At 37.8% G+C, this 19049-nt stretch overlaps 2 protein-coding genes across 11 annotated transcripts in view; both read left to right on the top strand.

Annotated features, from left to right (window-relative positions):
• The first annotated feature begins 147 nt into the window (after window positions 1-147).
• LOC111251700 (uncharacterized) lies at window positions 148-8026 on the top strand. Of its 6 annotated transcripts, none has more exons than XM_022808563.2 (6): window positions 148-302; window positions 474-573; window positions 1693-2001; window positions 2604-2834; window positions 6583-6626; window positions 7346-8026. In XM_022808563.2, exons 3-6 carry the CDS (start codon window positions 1938-1940, stop codon window positions 7598-7600), a joined length of 594 nt encoding a protein of 197 aa, XP_022664298.1. In that variant the 5' UTR covers window positions 148-302; window positions 474-573; window positions 1693-1937; the 3' UTR covers window positions 7601-8026. The 6 variants fall into 6 exon arrangements, with proteins under 6 accessions (XP_022664298.1, XP_022664293.1, XP_022664295.1 ...); XM_022808558.2 differs by having other exon boundaries at window positions 6583-6782; XM_022808560.2 differs by having other exon boundaries at window positions 159-307; window positions 6583-6782.
• A 3014-nt stretch (window positions 8027-11040) lies between these two features.
• plx (PTB_TBC1D1_like and TBC domain-containing protein plx) overlaps window positions 11041-19049 on the top strand; it is an 18623-nt gene continuing 10614 nt past the window's right edge. Inside the window, exons 1-5 of one of the 5 annotated variants that reach the window (XM_086989241.1) lie at window positions 11041-12106; window positions 15948-16148; window positions 16958-17059; window positions 17143-17259; window positions 17578-17681. In XM_086989241.1, coding sequence (XP_086845367.1) covers window positions 11888-12106; window positions 15948-16148; window positions 16958-17059; window positions 17143-17259; window positions 17578-17681 — 743 coding nt within the window. In that variant the 5' untranslated portion in view covers window positions 11041-11887. The other 4 variants (XM_022808416.2, XM_022808414.2, XM_022808415.2 and 1 more) reach the window with 4 other exon arrangements.

Below are 19049 nucleotides of genomic sequence, written 5' to 3'. Positions count from 1 at the left end.
ACTTTATAGGATGCGACATCATGAAATAGCTGCTTAACCTTGTACAGTTTACTGTATCCCCTTTCCCGGTACAAGGCAAGGGGAACCGGAAAGGGCGGAGTAGAGGAGGTTCGAGCTTTTCTCCTGCGGTCTCTCCTCCCTCTAAGATGGCCTCTGTGCTCCGTCCTCTATCTCCCTTGTTAACCGCCCGACCGACCGACCGCCTACTTGGCTGGCTAGCCTGCTGTTGTTGGCGTCTGAGCCTGCCGTGCGGTGGTCAACGGTCGGCCGGTGGCCAACGGCCGGCCGACTGCGTGAACCACGTAAAGTAACCACTTCCGTCATTTTGAGACTAAGCACCTCTTTCTTTCTTGCTTACATTAAGTCTATTCACCCCATAATTCAATAAATATAGTCCTCAGTGCTGTGTTTTTAACCATATATAGTGCTGTGTGAATATGCATTTATCGCAAATTGCCCGTCCACCTTTACAGGTATTCGTTCTCAGCTCATCAGATGAAATCATTTGCAGACAGACGAGCTTTGTTGAACGGGTGTAATCGTAAGAAAGGGCGTGAACCCCTTGGGGATACGGTACGATAGTTAATTTTATCCAACTACTGCTCCATTAGTTACATTTATTGAATGGGCGTCTCGTAAGAGCAATTAGTCTTAAGTAAGGTTCTTCTGGTAGGTGTGTCTAAGTGTGTAGGAAAATATGATTCTAATTTGCTCCTATTCTGCTACCATCCAATTAAATAGGTTGCTTCCTCAATACTGTTTAATTAACGAAGTAAATTTGACGTAAAAAAAAATAGTCGATGCCTTTGCTAATAGTAACTTGAACTACCTTGGTTCTTTCAGCCTTCCATAAAATCTGGACTTGCAGGAGATACTATTTATAACTTAATACGTCTTCATGTTGACTAAATCTGTAACTCTGGGTATCGTGAGATCCTGGGATCATTATTCCGTTTGTGTATTTTGCTCTGCTCACGCGTAACTGCCCCTACGCTTTTCAGATAGCTCTATGATGTTTAATAACTCGACATGCGGCTGCGTGATATCGCGTACTGCTCAGATAGTTCGTTTCGTTCGCGGTAGCCAGAAGTTCCCTAGAAGATACATTTCATTCAATCAGACAACAAATAGACACATTTTAGATGTTCAATATTTATTTTGGTACATGATGTCTACGGCTTAGTTTACCGCTATACACGTATATTTTTCCATTTAAGATAAGAGTATTAACTGTTGATTGGGCTCTTCCGATAAGCTCCAACCGCTAGTATTTTCAAGACTTTTTCTTTTTTTTTTTTTTTAGCATTTTGCCCCCCTTTTTTAGCCTATGCATTTTTGGGACGTTTGCTTTGCTGTCAGTCCACAATCTAATGCCGGTAGAATTTTTGTATGTAGCAACACCCTAACAAGCTTGTACTTACCAATATCGATTGACGCATGGTTATTTTAAGAAGTCATCTATGGATCAAGAAGGAATATTTTAAACGTGACTAGTGAATGCTTCTGGCCAATCAAAACTGTAATCGCGGTGAATTATTGTCGTATTAAATATACATGGCCGTCACAATAGATATTTCTTGCTTGGCTTATATAAAAGGCTTCGTTGAAATATTTATCTAGTCCGAGGAACAAACAACACAATACTCTCATATGTCGATACAACTTACCAGGCATCTTTATTGTCATTTTCAGGTGGTCGAGTAAATCTTCCAGACTGGTTGAGAATAGAATATATATATATACACGACGTCAAACGAATGATGTGAATTGAGCTTCGTGCTGAGTTTCTACAATGAATCTAGTCTTGTTGGAACCATTGTTTTCTGCAGTTAAGTTCTGCAGTTCTGTAAGAAGTTACGTAACTATAGTTTGGTAAATGGACATGATAATCTCAACTGGAACGACGATATTCATTCGTTCTTCTTACCGTTGTCAAGATGAATTCAATTATCTATTTCTTCAAATCTTATGTACTAGCAGACCGGTCTCGGTACGATCCAGGTAAGTAGGCAATTGAATATTTTATTAATAGTAAATTTGTATAAGTCCAAACAGTAGACGTTATCTAACTGATTTTTTGAAGATATTTGATGTAATCAAAATCTAAAATTTCAGATTCAGCTTCTGCGTACGTATAGTTTCCTTTAATCGTGCGCAGTTGTTTGTATCGACGACGGTACTTGATTCTGGAGATATTCGCGGTAGCTAAGATGTCTCAATCTGATGGCGAAATGAAAAAAGTTAATTGAAACAAACATTTTACCATTTTTACGAAAAAAATACAGTTTGTCGGTGAAAATTAAGTAAACGGTTGAATTGGGTACCGCAGAATATTCTTGCAGCTCTAAAATTAGTCTTGCAATAAAGTAATTACTTTTAGAGCTCTAAAGAAACGTTTTTCCATTCTTTAGCTATTTCTATTTTAGTGCTAAAAAAAAACCCTCGGAATCATCTTTTTCGGTATAGCATCAACGACTTGTTGGAGTCCAGCCGAAGTGGGTCTTGCTGGACTTACCTAGGATACTTCAACAAAAGCATAAATAGGTATATTAACGTTCTGCAACTCGAACTAATAACCGTTGAATATCTCTTTCTGTTTCCAGACATATATTGGGCAATGGAACCGTACAAAAAGGATCTATTCTGGCATCTAAGGGAAATTCGTCATTCGAAAAGATCAGTCAATAAACCTTCTGCAGCGATGCCTGACGTCGATGTTCTTGATCCAAGTTTGCTAACGCAAAAATGCAGCCCCTCGGAACTCGATGAACTGCGTATCCTTGAAATCTGTGTTAATCCACTTCTCACATCAAATCATAAGCACTTCCCATATTGTAAGTAATAAGTATGTATATATTGTTGAGTACACTCAATACAGTAGACAATGTATTTGTTTTGAATGCATTTGAAGTTATATGTTTATCTACCGTTGCCAGAAAAGTATTGACGATAACTAAGCCGACACTGAAACAAGGGGTTTTTTATATTTCAAAATAATACTATGCAACTACATATGGGCCATTTCTTCGATCGATGATCTTCCGTCACTTTTTTGCCTGCATCATACTTCCACCATTGTAAAGCTTCCGCGGCTTCTGGGCGAAAGATTGCCGCGAGTGATTTCTGCATCTTTCCATTAAAGCTAAATTAGCACCATTAAGGAAGTTCTGTACAGATCAAAATGGATAACAGTTTGACGGTGCAATGTCAGGGCTATAGAAAGGGTGCCTTAAAATTTCCCACCCAAGTTTTGCTGGGTAGCTAAAGCTGTATATAGTCTGACATCGTCATAGTAGAAGACAACGCCTTTTCCGTTCTAGTTGATTTTTTTCATCAGCTTGTTGCAATCTTGTCAGTTACTGCTAGCATAGGTTCGATTCATAAACGCCAGCAGCTCATAATGCACTCCTCAATCCCACCAAACCTATAGCAATCGCCTGTTTTGGCGTCAGTTGGGCTTTTGTCACAGACTGTAGAACACATTTCTTATGTGGGCATGATTGTCGTATGTGATGGCTCAATCTCATTGCGTTTTTGTCGAGCTTCGCAGATCGGAGTACGACCTAGTACATTATTTTGCGTCAATTAATGCGGCATTCAAAAACCGAGCTTTTTTGTACCCGGTTTCTCTCAAACGATTTGAAACTGTCTGGCGGCCGATCTTTAATTCCTTAGTATCATGACCATTCACCTGTCATGCTTTTGCAGTCAATATTTTTCGACCGTTCCGATCGGCAATCTTTCATATCGGAATTTCTACAAAATCATCTGTAGACCCTTTGTTTTAATAATGCATTTTGACCACGAACAGCCCAATTTTCTTATAGGCTTTGACCACCTTTTTGTGCTTTTATCCTACTAAAACTGTAAAATGGAATAAACTTTCGCAGAAACTTCATACATCCTCACGACATTCTGCCTAAATCTGAATAAAGGCATTCCAACAGCATTAACACATCTACTACTGCCAAATCCTAGATTTAAAGTGATACCAACGACGGCGCGGCTCATATCACATGAAATAAATCAGTTTAAACCGATCCACTTGGAAAAATGGCTGATACTTTATATACATATATATCTCTATCTAAAGTGGACATTTTCCTTGTGGGTTGTTCTAGAACTACATCTAAATCGAAACAAATAGTTAAACAAATTTTTCTTAGTGATCGTGTCTATTCAATCTAATGCATAACATATTCACCTTAAGATTCATACTTATTTAGCCATTTTCAAAATATTCTTTCTTTAATCCGCAAATAACCTGTCGAGAATAACCGTGCTTCACGCGATATTTGTATAGACTTGACGAAATGTCGTTCAAATAAACTATGTACACTAAAGTCCGACGGAATTAGATTTCCGTAAGGCGGGAATTTTCAAAATGCAAAAGCTGAAAATGGCTAAGAAGTCCAACAGTTTAATCGACTGAATCAATTTCCTGGCCTCTAAGACGGCCTTTAATATCAATATTAAGAAGTCTATATGTATCAGAAATTGTTTCCTCAGCCATTTTGATAAGCTTCAAGCCTTTTGAAGTTAAATTCTTTTGAGGATATTTCGGTCTGCTCCATTGAAATCTTTTTCGGATTTATTAGACGCAGCATACGAACTGGTAATTACCTAGGTCGTTGACTCCAGATGAAAAAGGAACTTTTTAGTTTTGATGGGGATTCCTCCAACATGAAGAGATTGGATAACAGGTGATTTGAACACAAATCGTCTTCCCCATAATGAATTTGTTGTTTGGTTTTAGAAAGACCTGCTTTTTTTTCGTGACTGAAGTAGCGGCTAAGCACGTATCTACTGCGAGAAGTAGCCTAGCAAAGTTCGACCCAAAATAGATGCTCCCCACTTTGTATATATATATATATATATAAATGGGTAAGAAGCATACCAGCAGATTTCGATCATTTTTAATGCGTAGGCTTGGCTAGTCAAAAACTCCTTGTACCTGCTAAGACTAATTCCCTAAACATAACTTCAAAGCGAATTTGCGGTGCCGTATGCTGGGGGTTAGACCTATATGAAATGCTTAAGGGCCGATGATGGTTAGATATTAAAGGGGTAGCAATGATTTACAGCCAATACCATTTACTAAATCGAGTAGAAGGATAGCTTGAACGATTTCTAAGCGAATTGGTTACAAGTGTGGACACTCAGAGAAAGATTATCCTAACAGAAGACTTTAATGTAATAAGGCTACAGACGCTCGCCCGCAAGAGATTTCCCAATACAAAAACTAATGGCCGAAAGAAACCTTCTGGTTGTCAATGACGGAAGAGAACCACAATCTTTCGTTGACTTTACGATAATAATCCCAAGCGTCTTTCCTCTAGCAAAAGAATAGCGACCAGACGACGACCAATCAGAAGTGACCACAGATATATCTTCTTCAATGTTCACATCGATGATAAAACCCTAAGTCATGTTCCTCTTATAAAAATATAGCATAAGCATAAGATCAATGGTGTTTGACTAATAGGAGAAATAGGCAAAGAATGTAAGGAACAAGCAGCGAGTATAAATGACAACACACTCGAGCATATCCTGGTAAAGCCCTACGAAGCGATGGCACGAGACACTTCTCATAGAGATAGAATAGGCGCTTTATTTATTGGTAAAATGCAGAACTGAACAAAAGGAACCATGTATTTATTTATTCGCGTTAATGCCAGACCCCGAATCAACTTCTTTCTGAAAGGAAACAGCAGATTCGTTAAATGAATCTTGCTAGATAATAAAGGAAATAATGGCCGTCGGAATTCCGACACATCGGTTTGCTAAAAACCTGTGTTATGATCATAAGATACATCACAAAAGAAGGCTTGAGCGAAAATCGAGCAGAAGCAGGCCTTGTCGGTAGCGAAATACTTTCATTAAGAAACGGGCACCTCAATGGCAATTAAGCGAGGTCTACAGAGGGGGCGCGCGCAAGGTAGAAATTAAAACATTAACAACGTGGAACTTCACTTTGTTGGAGATTAGGAATCACTCTTTGTCGACGTTCTGATGAAGAACGTCAAAAAACACGATGAAAATAGAACAGAGTACAAACTAGCCCCAACGGAGGCAGCTCTCGAGCGAGCAATAGAACAAACAAAAACACTCTATATTACCCTCAAAGGCTCCGAAGTAATGCGAGCAGCAATGCTGGACCTTCAAGGAGGCCCAACAGGGGATGGTGGCTTCTTTATGAGTATATTGTTTGAGATCCCCCTTTTAGGGATATCTTTAATCAAACTAACGGTAGAGGATAAGCTCAATCTTGGGTACCTATTATGTACATCGTATGGAAGGACGGTTTAGGCTGCCCAGAGAGTGCGTACATGCATTCGCCCGCATTTTCTAAGAAAAAAAAAAGTGTTTCGAAGTTTTAGTTTGTACAAACAACCTTGTTTGTTATCAGTAACTACCACCATTATTACACTTTAACACACTTACTCTGTTGAACTATAAAAACAATGTATTAAAAAAATCCTTCCTCCTATAATGTTTTCTTTTAAAAAAAAGTCTTACATTATCTGTGTATTTTAAATGTGTGTTTCTATTAAATTTCACGTCATTGTTAAAAATTTTCAGATAGCCAAAATACAATCGTTTGCGAGGATCGATCGCTTCGACGAGTAAGTGGAAAAAGAAGTTATATGAGCATAGGAAACCTCAACTCGCTCAGCAAGTTCTCCGACGGATCTTTTGATGCTGTTGTTGTAACTTTAATGCTGTGCAGTTCGTGGGATATCGACTTTCATATTGGAGATATCCATAGAGTTCTTGCTGAGGTAGGCCTGAAATAATCTAGTAGTTTGCACCGCTGAGCTAGAATTCGGAAGGCTCGAAAATGCAGATCCGAGATAACGATATTTGGCTTAAATGCGCACTACCAGTAACTTAAAAGTTACATAACATAAGTGGAAAAAACTAACTATATGATATGTGCATCCATAAATCTACTCAATCTGAGTACAAAACTAGTAGAAGCGCTTCTATACGGATGCAAAACAAGAGGCTGAAGAATTTCATTTTGAAACACACGCTCTCATGTTTTCTTTCTCTCAAAAAGAATGGCGGTAAACGAAATTTGAAACCTAAATGGCGGGTAACATGTAACCTTCTCTTCGTCTAACGGCATTTTTATACGAATAGAAAATAAAAATTCCCATTAACAATCAGGGTCCGGAATGCAAGTAGGCGGTGAAGGGAAATAAGAAGTACCTACACATTTTAAAAATACTACTGAGACTTCAAATAGAAACGAAAAAGACAGGATCCTGTCGTTGTCAAGGCTTTGTTGAACAAATAGGTTTTTATAACTTGAAGCTTTTTTTCGATTTGAATTTTTCAGGGCGGTCATCTTTACTTCCTAGAGTATGAGCCACAACTTCAAGATGGGCTTTCTGAAGATTGCAGCACCGTATCAACTATATTACTTCGTCAGCTTACCTGGTTTCTATCCTTGTTCAGTCCGTCAGCAGAATCCCGTAGCGTTGTAGCCGCTTTACGGAGGAATCGTTTTTTAAAATGTGACGTTTTGCAAAGTTTATACCTTCCTGACACGTACCCCGACCGTAAATTCGTGCTTGGTTTTGCTATAAAATAGGATAGTTTTATTGAGCCTGGAGGGAACGGAAGTAACAAGCGGGTTATGGTCGATAGGGTACCCATTTAGTGTGCACAGACGTCCTTATGAGTATGTAACCACGATGGATTTTGGAGTTATAGTAGAAACACACATCTGCTACTGCACGTATCACTACAGCAATGTTCGCCTGGGTAATTCTAGGTTATATAATATTTTTGTTTAAATAAAATAAATAAACACAATATGCGGGTACAATATATTTGAAAAAAAAAAAAGGAATGTCTTTCTCGTCCACTTCACGTTGCATATTTAAATTAACTGCGTGAAATAAATATTATTATCTTTATTGTTATGTTGAAGCTCCAGAGCATGATGGGACAGCTTAATAAAAATATAAAAAGTTAGTTAAATTAAGTTTGAAAATAAACACAGCGTAATCATGTTTTCCATGTATAAATTCATTGTATGATACAGTAGACTGTATGTAAACCGTTTCAAAAGACTTATGTTATTACTTTTAATATTTATGCATATATCATTTATTTGTGAAAGCGATTCCTTGACATTTTTCAGGACTGTGCACTTATTCGTGGGATCGAAACTATTAACTAAGACAAAAGTGATATAAAAATATTATGGGAAAATATTACTATAACTTGCCTTTGCCCACGTGGAATTGTTTAAAGGAAACAATAGCGTATAGTTAAATGTATTTGTTTGTTTTTAAAAACTATGATTTTTATACTGGCGGTATGGGTGTGCGCGTCGTTGCGCCGGGAATGCGTATGTTTTCCGGGCTGAACGAACAGCGTGATTCGTGTTGAATCTGTCATCAATCAGGCTGGCACGTAAATGCAGAAACGGAAACGTTATTGGATATATCAGAAACCGATGGCATACGTGATTGGTCACGTTGATCGTAAACGTTTATAATGTGTAATAGGTTGAATGAAAGTAAATGAAGGAACAGAAACACGTTGATGTCTAAGTTCGAATTCGGGCGTAGGCATACTTCGCTTCGTACCGGAAGCCAATCGTCCTATGGAATGCCGAACAGCAGTAGCGGACATAAAATTCGAAAAAGATAGGTGAAAAATGAGAGGACATCATTATTTCTTGTTGGTATACTGTAAGCTCGGCTAACCCTATTACAGGGCTAAGATGTTTAATATCCTGAAACGGCAATAGGGAAAAAGTTGTAGTTGTACTCTCGTAAGTTATGAAAAGCCCCACTTTTATGTTAAAACCCTTGCGACAGTGAGGATAAAGATATGGTGCGTGAATCCGCAGTCTCTCCTTGAATTTTCGCAACTGATAATCTGATAAAGGTAAAAAAGATAGCACCGTCACGGCGTGCTTCAGGAGTTTGCCTATGCATGCTTCAGACTGACCTATCTGTCAGTACAATATAGCTGATTGGCGGAAATACCTCTTCTGAGGCGTTTTTTTTTACAAATTCGTTAATTTTATGAACTCTGTTTGAGATACTATCTAGCTGGGAAGCCAAAGGGTTATATACAGCAAAACTACGTTTACCCTCAACAGGTCTGTAGTGGTCATGGCCAACGTTGTGTGTTATGATAGCGAGTTTCACTGCGTTTAGAGTCCCTAGAAGAAACGTAATGATTCTTCAAATTGACCTGTTTAGTGGCTTGCTTCTTTTCATCTGAGTTGTCGAAACTAAATTACAGGAAAAGAAAAACGCAGATCACCATAGGTTGACTTACCGCTTTACTATGGTTTTTCGCTATACAGTTTATGATGACGAAAGCGTGGACAAACCTTTCGCCCCATCTCAAGCTGGATTATGTATGCGCTTTACACTCACTGTGACCAGCTTCGCAAGAAATTTACTATACCTTCGGCGAAAAAGCCCACTTTATTTATGCTAGGGTTTCTTATACCCTAGCACATCCTTATCCTTAGCAGAATCCTACAGCTCCTATGTAAGTAAAGCTCCTACAATTTTCTATAAACTTTACGTATTTTTTTTTCAAGCGTAATCATATACGTTTCCTTAAATAGAAGATTTAGAGGTTAACTAAGAAAAAGCACAATGTCGCAGTGACCACTGGGGAAGTGACATAGTCAATTGTCTAAATAATTGTCGCCTTTTTCTGAAACCTGGGCTCTCAACCTGAAACCTGGGAAACCAGGAAAATCCTCTTTAAATGTTAGTGTATTTATCATAAAGTGTTAGGTTCGATTTCACATATAGTATTTGCCTGTAGTAGGAGCTAAAACACGAATCCACTTTTCATGTTATATCTAATGACTTTCAACTAATTAAAAATGTCCTCGAAGAGTGGATTGATAAGTGTAGGTGTGTAGTCTAATGCGTGCACGCTTAATACCGGCGTTTGCTGCAAAACAATAGAAATATGTAAAGCACATTCATGTCCTTTGTGGAACTTCTGCCTGCACCATCACAAGGAAACAGCCTTTAGGTAGGTGACCAGTAAGTTATACGAGCCTGTTCGAGACCGAAACCGAACTTTAATGGGCTGAAAGGTAACATGTGGTGCCGAATTCGTAAAAACGAGAAAAAAAGAGCACAAGGAAAATTCTCTTCAAGGAAAGCTAATGCTAAAAATGGCAAGCCTTTGAAATTGTTATGAGATTTTATGAAAAGGACTAATCACCTGTAAGATAGTTGTTGGTGGACCTATTTCCTGTTCAGGTTTGTGCGATATATATATCTATATATAAGCATGAAAATAAGAGAAAGAGTTGCGTCAAAATAAGCCTTCAAAACGGATGTGTATAACTCTTACTCCCAAAGAGTTGTATTGCTTTTTGATAGTATATTTAAGCTGTAAATAAATACTAAAAAGCTTTTTTTTTTTTGCTTTGAGAAAAAGCATTGACTTTCGGCCAGGCATCACGTCCGAAATCTAGTGCTGCTAACTAAGGCCCACTTTGAGGCCAACATACTGTTAGCACAGTAATGGCAAACGTATGCAAATCATACGTCTTAATACTTGAAAAAATGCGTCAAATTCAATATACCATAATAACGGAAGAAACATTTTTAGCTGTCATTTTGACCTCGTGCATTTTCGAGGTAATTTCACCTATCGTGAATAGATCTCCTCAGACTGTCATCGTCTGTAGAAGGAAACCTTTCGAGCAGAGTCGTCGTCTGCCAATGAAAGCACACTCTGATTAGGTACCAAAAATTCGATCTCGTAGTTTGCTGAGTCATATCAATTGAGATTAGCTATTGCGATACTATGCATTGAAGAAAGTTCAGGCGAAGGCTTTTCTAGAATAGAAATCGAGCTCTGAAGCTATTTGAAAATGGTTTAGTACATCCCTATAGTAGTTCGCAATTAAACGCATATAAAAAGCAAGATTTTGCTAGAAGTTTTTTTCTATCCAAAGCTATATCAGGCTGCTGCTACACAGGAAGTTCGAAGCGAATGCGTCTTTCAGTAGTGATGGATTATCTGGGATATTGACATGAGCGATAAGCAGCTGTTCCGTATCAGAATGCTGACTAATATTAACACTAGGTGTCTGTTTTTAAGTTAGCTTGCTTACACTTATCGATACCTTTCTCTAATGATCACTATCCATGTACATGTAATGCCGCTGTTCTACTAATTATTGCAGATCGCCATACAGAAAGCATCTTGTGTATGAACTAGCTAGGTCTGCCTTATAGACGGCCTGTCGAGACTGCCGGTCGGTCGTTCATAGGCAATGAGTGCAAAAGTAACCACTGCTTCTTGGGTTTTCGCTTACGAGAAAGGGCTGCGGTGAGTTGAGCATAACAGCATCGGCTATACCCTCATGTGAAGAGTCATCCAGTTAAAGCCAGAAGAAGAAATGGTAGAACGAGTGGTATGACTATGACTCTACGACACCCTGTTGTTGCCCAGATGACCATTAGCTAAACATCCTTCCACAATGTTTAGCTTATTGGCTTAGACGGCGTTTCCAAGCTGTATGAGCTGTGGGATCGTCCTGCGGCCTTTGCAAGCGGTACGCCTAACCCTTAAAACAACTTGCTTTAGCAATTGTCGAAGAACTCATTGCGAAGAGCCTTCAAAATTATCACTTACTGGTCGTCGCCGTTGTGTTACGTTACAAGAAGTTGAGAACAAAGTAGGTGTCATACTTGCGAGAGAAAAAGGAGCCTATGCTACCTGCTGTTTATTGGCACCTCGACAAAAGTAGGCGAACCGAACTCAAGTCATACGACTACTTGTATACTTCTAAGGAATTTGCCATTATTGTTGAAGGCTCACTGACATAGGTGTAATGGCTGCGCGTTATTGGTGGGTGGTATGATAAAAATGGATGAAGATTGGACTGTGCCTGTGTTTTAGAGAAAGTTCGGTGAATATTGCGAAATTGTTAAAATCGTTCAATATGCCAGCAACGTTTCATAGTTACAAGGGCTGCCTTTACTTAGGTTCAATTCGATTTGAGTCCTTTCATTCTCTTCCAATGCTTCCTTGGATAGTGGCTGAGGTCCGAAGGGCCAAAGGAGGTCAGCCTCACCAGGTCTCAATTGAGGTAGGTCGACCGCGTATAATTACTCGCGTTCGCTTTGAGAAGCTAAATTCGACTATTAAGATATGCCAGTTATTTACGTTGATTGCTTCACTAAAGTCCGAACAATGCGCGTATTGATTAAATCGATCAGTTACGTTATATATATATATATATATATATATATATAATATATAAATATATATATAGCATAGACGCAGTTTATTAAGATAACTGCAGAATAAAAGACTGGAAAATAGCTCCCACTTATTCAGTGCACCAATTGAAACGATAAAAAAAGTAAATCAAAGTGTTTATGCAATGTAGATCGTACGCATACGGTTCCGTGAAGTATGAAGATGATTTCAAGAGATTTCAGCAGTTCAAAGCGAGAATTTGCCGGTGTAAAATGTTGCCTCTGTTTTAAGCAAAACTATGGCTATGGTCTGTGGATGAAAACTCATCATGATCAGTTTAGGCAAGCATGATCTCGTCGTGTTTTTCGACTTTCTTTTATCCCTAACCGGAACATGTTGTTAAATGTATACATCGTAGCGATTTCATCGTCTGAACATTAACTGCTAACTATTCCGTTACAAGCAATTGTTGACATAACAAAACTCTAGTAACTTTTTGTTGAAGATGCGATGAATCCGTCATACGTTTTTCCGATCATTTTATCCTCTTGTCTTTTTAAGTCGCAAATTTAAATGCTTCAACGTAGCTTCTATATTTTCTTCGTGACAGGCATATGACAAAGTGATCTAGGCAGTTTTACATATATATTACCCAATAGCAGCTTAGGCCACTTTCTGGTGAGAATTTTTCGAAATACCTGGACTTCGGGAACTTCATTCAGTTGGTTTGAAATGACTGTCATAGAAAGTGCTAGGTTGACTATTATGAGTTCCAAGTTTAGATGTATGCAAACGGCCTTTTTTTGGGGCTGCAAGAGACGAACTACGGCAATTGCCCCATTGCAAGTTATGAGTTTTCATAATTGTGGGGCAAACCGACGTGTTCATTTTATCTAGTTAAAATTTTTCCGAGGCTTTCTAGATAACGTAGTTGTAGAAGAGGCTGCTCTATATGCATTATATATATAGGCAGGATATTGAAGAAGTGCACAGTTATGGTTGCCGCAAGAACTTGGTACTCGTTAGACAACAATTGCTACCCTTAGTGAACGATTAATCATAAATATAATATACATTTTTAAATAAATGCAAACTTCAAGCACAAGTAATTAGGGTAAGTTAATTTGATGTGATTATACTACATACTTTTTTTAATTAGTATATGTTAGTAAAGAAAGTTAGTTTTGACGTTCTTTACTGTTGTCACTAGTAGGTAACGACGAGACTGAATTCGTATTTAATCGAGTTGACACATTTTCTACATGTGCAACATAAATGTACATGAAATATTATAGCATCTTAACAAAGTATTGCAACCGTGTCGAAATACATATTTGATATATTATATCACCTTGTTAATAAAATAATTACCTCTATCCAATATCAAAGAGTGGCCTTTATAGCAAAAAACAATTCTATCAAGTATAAAATAATATCCGACACTTAGGTATTTGTGTTTATGATCTGATAGTGACAGATGGCCACTCGATAAGTCGACTATATCCAAGGGTCTTTTTCTTGGAAGACTCCTGTGAAGGACTCTTCATATGTTTATCGAGGTGCGGTCTTTGGGCCAATATTTCATAGGGGGATAACGTTAACTGTCTAAAGTTATTTATGAGGAACCGTTAGTTACCTAACCACGTACGCAGCTGTACGCCGACAATAAAATCAGCTGGCGATGCGAGTCTGAACAGAAGACTTCTTCTGCTCCAGTACTGATTCCAGATGGACGATCCGGTAATAATTAATCGATAATTATAGTGTAGCTATTATATACTTCGGTAAATAATTTACGACAATGAATATACAGGCACAGCACTGACTGCTTAAGCAAAACATCTAAACTTAACTTATATCAAGTTAGCAGTTTCTGTTCCACGTAAACAAACATTAAATATCAGTTGAAGCTCGCTGAAAACTTGTTTTCAAGGTTCTTATTTATATTCATGTATAGGACGTCCTGAAATTACGTGTATACAGTTAAACTTTTTTTCGTAGTATTATGACCGATGCCACTTCCTTGAATTTACCGCATAAATCCGTTTTCCCGGAAAATACAATTTTCAATAATTACGAAACGTTTTAATTAAAGTATATCTTGATAAAAATCTTCCTAACATATGGGTTAGACGAACAAATCTAATAGAATACCCTGCGGGCTTCGTACAACAATCGAGTAAAAATGTGTCATAACGTTTGTCGAAATTTTGTTTGCCGTTATCAGAATTGTATTAACTAGAACGGTATATATATATGTATAGGGTATGGCATCTAAATTTCACCTATCATTTTCAGTAATAGAAAGTAACCACCTTTTGATAACAAAATGACAAAAAAAAACATCGTGATGGAACACAATGCGTCGTTTTCGCAATTTGTTATTATCTTATTATCCAATCTTCCCGCGCTGAGCGAAGAGCTTCAAAAACTCAATTTTTTTCTTGATACTGATGGTTTATATTATTATGCGGCTTCTAAAAGGCCCGGGAGGATTTCTGTGAGATAAAGTGGAAGATCCTCAAAGGGCTATAGATTTAAAAGACCCAAAAGACCATGTGAGTAGCTTTTTTGATGCACCTTGGCCTATGATGCAGGTATAAGCGGCCGTTTTAAGAAAGAAAATGATAACTATTTAAAGCATAAAAATCTATTATCAGAAGAGCGTAAGCAATCGATAAATCATTGATTTGCCATGTTTTACAGTTTGCATGATGGTGCCACAACCAGTTACGCGTTCGTATGTACAGACGCCATATATGAATACACAAATAGAATCGAACGTTGCAAAACTCAATTGGCTTAACACACAGGTTTTTTTTTTATAACCGAGACATCCACAGGAAATACTACGATGACGATAAAAAGCAAAATGTGTATATACAGCCTTCGTAAAGCATGAACGTTTTGAATGATGTCACAATGGTTAAAAGTTCTTAAGGTGCGCTTCACTTTGACGCTTAATGCCTATATATTGCTAGAACTTTAGCAGACGGCGGAAGCTATTGCGGTAAGTTGGAAACGCTAATGCAGTTGTAGGCTATAAGAATTTGTGTTTCAGCAACGCTCTCTCGGGACAAGTTTTAGCGCCTGTAGACGTTTTTAATTCTAACGTTTTTAATTCTAAACAGCCAGATATGATTTTTCTAGTAACTTTTAATAAAACTGCTTGTTTTAAACCTAACACAAAGCTTGACGTATCGGTGACCCTATAACCTTTCTCGATTCCAGCTATCGTGTGGCCCGATAGCATAAATAGAAACGTTTCACATACAAGCCTTTAGATTCTGCTGACCGAGTCACTTAGGCTTTAGTAATGAAAAGGCCGATGCAAATTTTGCTATTTTTGTAATTGATATAACAATGTTGATTGAAAACGTTTGGCTGCTACATATGCACTGATAGATTATTTTATGGCCAAATTACTAATTTTCTAATTAAAGTGACTGACTTGTTGTCCCAAAAATATCTAAAAAAACCCCAAACCTACTCCTTGCCCGTGCTCGTCTTCGTCGAAAGGTGACAAAAGGATAGGGGTTTTCAAAAGTTAAGCTTAAAACTCTGTAAATATTCTATTAAAAAAAAAAAAAACAGTAATAATAAACTAAATCTATATACAGTATGTAAACAAGGTGAACGTTAAAAAAAAATTTGACCATAGCACTTTTTTCATCGCTACTTCTATTTTCACCAACCGCACGTTTCCTGATTCCTATTTACGATTTCAGTTGACGACGGAGGGTCGTTTGCTGGCAGTCAACCGTGAAAACCTCATCGTTCAGAAGCACGATCTATCAACATTGTCTAAATTTTCACAAATATCACACGATCGGACGCTCTTTACTTACATTCAGAAATACGCACAGTGTGGAGATAATCAACGCGAGCTCAACCTTTGCCACGTTTACCAGGCACCAGATGTCGCTATGGTCTGTACGAATTTATTATTATGAAATTTTGTTTTAAATCTAATAATAGTCATCAGACGCACGGAGCACATCACCAGTCGGTCAGACGTTATAATTTACGTGTGTATATATGTACAAAATGAAGGTGTTAGCTTGTGAATTGATTCCTAAATGTCATCTATATATATATATATATAAACGTTGTAAATGTGCATAAGTATTTAGTTTGAAACAATCATGTAAATAAACTAATCAAGTGAATAAGCTCATGCGTTGAGTGTCAACCTAACAGATTTTCTGGCTCATCCACCAATCTATTGCTTACCTCGTGCGCATACTCGGTCCCAGTTCTCATACCCTTTCCTATCCTAACACATCTAAAATGGCCACCAAGCTATTACCTGAACAGCCGTGCCAAGAACATACTGCCTTCGTGTAAAATCAAAGTATTCCTTACGTAGAATAATGTTAGTATTTAAAAAAAGAATACTTTGCCTTCTTATAGAACGTGCACGTCCTGCATGCAGACATTGCACAACTTGTGTTTGAATTAGCAAAAGCTATATAAGATGATTACAATTACGCCGTGTAAACAAGTGCGCGTATTTTAAATTTCACCGATAACCTACTTTTGCCCTTGGCTAAGCTCGCTAGCCTAGTCTAAGTAGCTCTAGTCTAAGCTAAAGTAGTTCAATATCATCGAAGTTATCGGTGTTATAACTAATATGAAAATTCTTAGTCTTTCATAATAGCTTAACTTGCTGCTATATAAACTAAAACTTAGTAATATATCAACTACCACAATAGTAAGTTTTGCTATCGTTTGGTAGGTAAAGGAGCTGTTTAAATCAATTCGCGAATTGTCAAATCATCTACTTCGTCAAGATTTACCACGATGTGTTGCCAACTTGGATTGTGTTGCTTCCTTTGAGGTAAGGGGTAATCGATTTTAAATTTTCTGGAAAGACTGGATCCATTCTCTTATTAAGGACCATTCTGCGTACGTGATGTCCAGGTGCTATACATGGGCAAGCTTCGTCTAGGGAACCCGCAGCTGACTCGACAAATGGTGGATAAAGCGGTGCGAGTGTGCGCTTACGGGCTGGAAGAACAAAAACGGGACTCCATTCAGGTATTCTACCCAATATGTAAAAGTACGGACCCCGAACCACCTCATATGAGATATGATAACGAATTCATCTTGATACCATTCGCAAGTCAGACGAAATGTTTGTGTTGATGCTATATTTGAAAACACTGTTACTAAATAGGTTTATAGTTTGCGCCTGTGTGTGCCGTGGTTGATCGGGTCATATTCAAGCCATTAATCAAAACAGATCTGGCTACTATGAAAGCTTTAACAGGAATAGTAAATCCACTAGGACTGATTTGTCATTCCCTTTGAAGGCCCACATCTACTGAATGTATATTGTAAACTAAACGGTTTCAGACAAAAGATCTGCTACCGGCTCAAAGTCACCCAACGAGCCTAGATTCAACTAGCAGCCGGTCGATACTCACTGCGCTTCGCAACATCACCCCTAGTGGGGTCAGGTGCGGAACAGAATAAAATAATTGTATTTATATTTGCCGTTGGTCACATATTGTTTGTAACGTAGTCGTAAAAGAGAAAGTTCATTAGTGTTTGGAGTTTATATGCGTTCGGCAAACCAACCGCAAAGATAACGACAGCGTCATGAAAAACTGTATATGGAATAAACATTGAAACGAGGGTTAGTGTTTTTATAGTGTCTTCAACCGGTTTCCGTTGTGTTATAGTACCTCAGAATACAGAAATATTCACTGGTAAACTGCAAATAATAAAAATGAAAGAAAAAAAAAATAAGAGTTGTCTATGGTATCGTAAAGCAGCGTTAACCAGAGTAAGGCTTCACTTGAATAATGCGTGCACATACGGCAAAACCCTCGCAGTCAAATGAGCCAAAATGATTGAATTATCAACGATCTCGTTTGTTTCTAAAGGCTCACTGCTAGATCGAAGAGATAAACAGGTTTGCGATAAATCAGGCTCGTAATCGAATACGTCACCTTTTGGGAAATACGTACGCGTCGTAATATATATTTCAATATAATATTTCAAAGAACATCAAAACGGGTGATGATATACAGTAATATACGGTGCGATTTATACTTTCACTATTCTACCGCACATATATATCTATATAAATCGGCACATAAAACTCGACAGTCGCTTGTAAGGCTAAAATAAAGCAAAGCCAGATACATTAAAGAAGGGTTGTTGCAGGGTTATTTCTGTATGTATTTTGAAATACTGATTCTTTAATTCGCTAATGATTAACAGGACCCTTTTAATAGTAAGCGTGCGAGAAGCGATTTCTTAAGCTAAGTCCAAAACTTATTATTAATATGTGTTGCTTAAATGCTACTTAGAAAAAAAAAGAGTCCAGCTGAACGAAATTTTATTGAGACATCAGATCAACACCTCTAAAGGTACATAGACGCGAAGCGCCCAATAAGCATAAAAAAGGTGCAGGAACATAGACTATCTGAACAAGCCGGTTGGCAATCGTTCTTCTGCTTTAGTTCTACACAAAAAATCCAAAGATTTACATGTATCGAACAAGATTTTAAGGCTATTTTGATCAATTTTAAAGCTTTGTAAAGCCAAACCTTACTCAGGATCTACCGGTTGGCTTCTGGAAATATTCTTCATGTTTCTTAGAAGTTGTTGGTAATATGAAGAGTGTCGATTTTGGAAAAATGAGGAAGTCTGTAACATGTCGGGCAATAGATAATCGCTTCAGGTTCGATAAATTACGCCTTGATGTTGCGCTGACGAGTTTACCGCTTAGTTTTACGAAAACCCGATTTCCTACTGCGACAAACAACCCGCCAAAGTTTGTCCGAATTTGGATGTCTATTCTATGCATATATATATAT

This window comes from Varroa destructor, unplaced genomic scaffold (genome assembly GCF_002443255.2).
Source record: "Varroa destructor unplaced genomic scaffold, Vdes_3.0 BEIS01000005.1, whole genome shotgun sequence".
Lineage (NCBI taxonomy): Eukaryota > Metazoa > Arthropoda > Arachnida > Mesostigmata > Varroidae > Varroa > Varroa destructor.
Note: the sequence above shows the minus strand (reverse complement) of the source record. Positions and strands in the feature narration are given on the sequence as shown.

Excerpts from the sequence above, each read along its gene's own strand:
- LOC111251700 (XM_022808558.2), top strand. The coding sequence starts at position 1,938 with ATGAATTCAATTATCTATTTCTTCAAATCTTATGTACTAGCAGACCGG. Across the intron at positions 2,002-2,603 it reads CCGGTCTCGGTACGATCCAG|ACATATATTGGGCAATGGAA; the intron begins GTAAGTAGGCAA and ends TTCTGTTTCCAG. Across the intron at positions 6,783-7,345 it reads TCCATAGAGTTCTTGCTGAG|GGCGGTCATCTTTACTTCCT; the intron begins GTAGGCCTGAAA and ends TGAATTTTTCAG.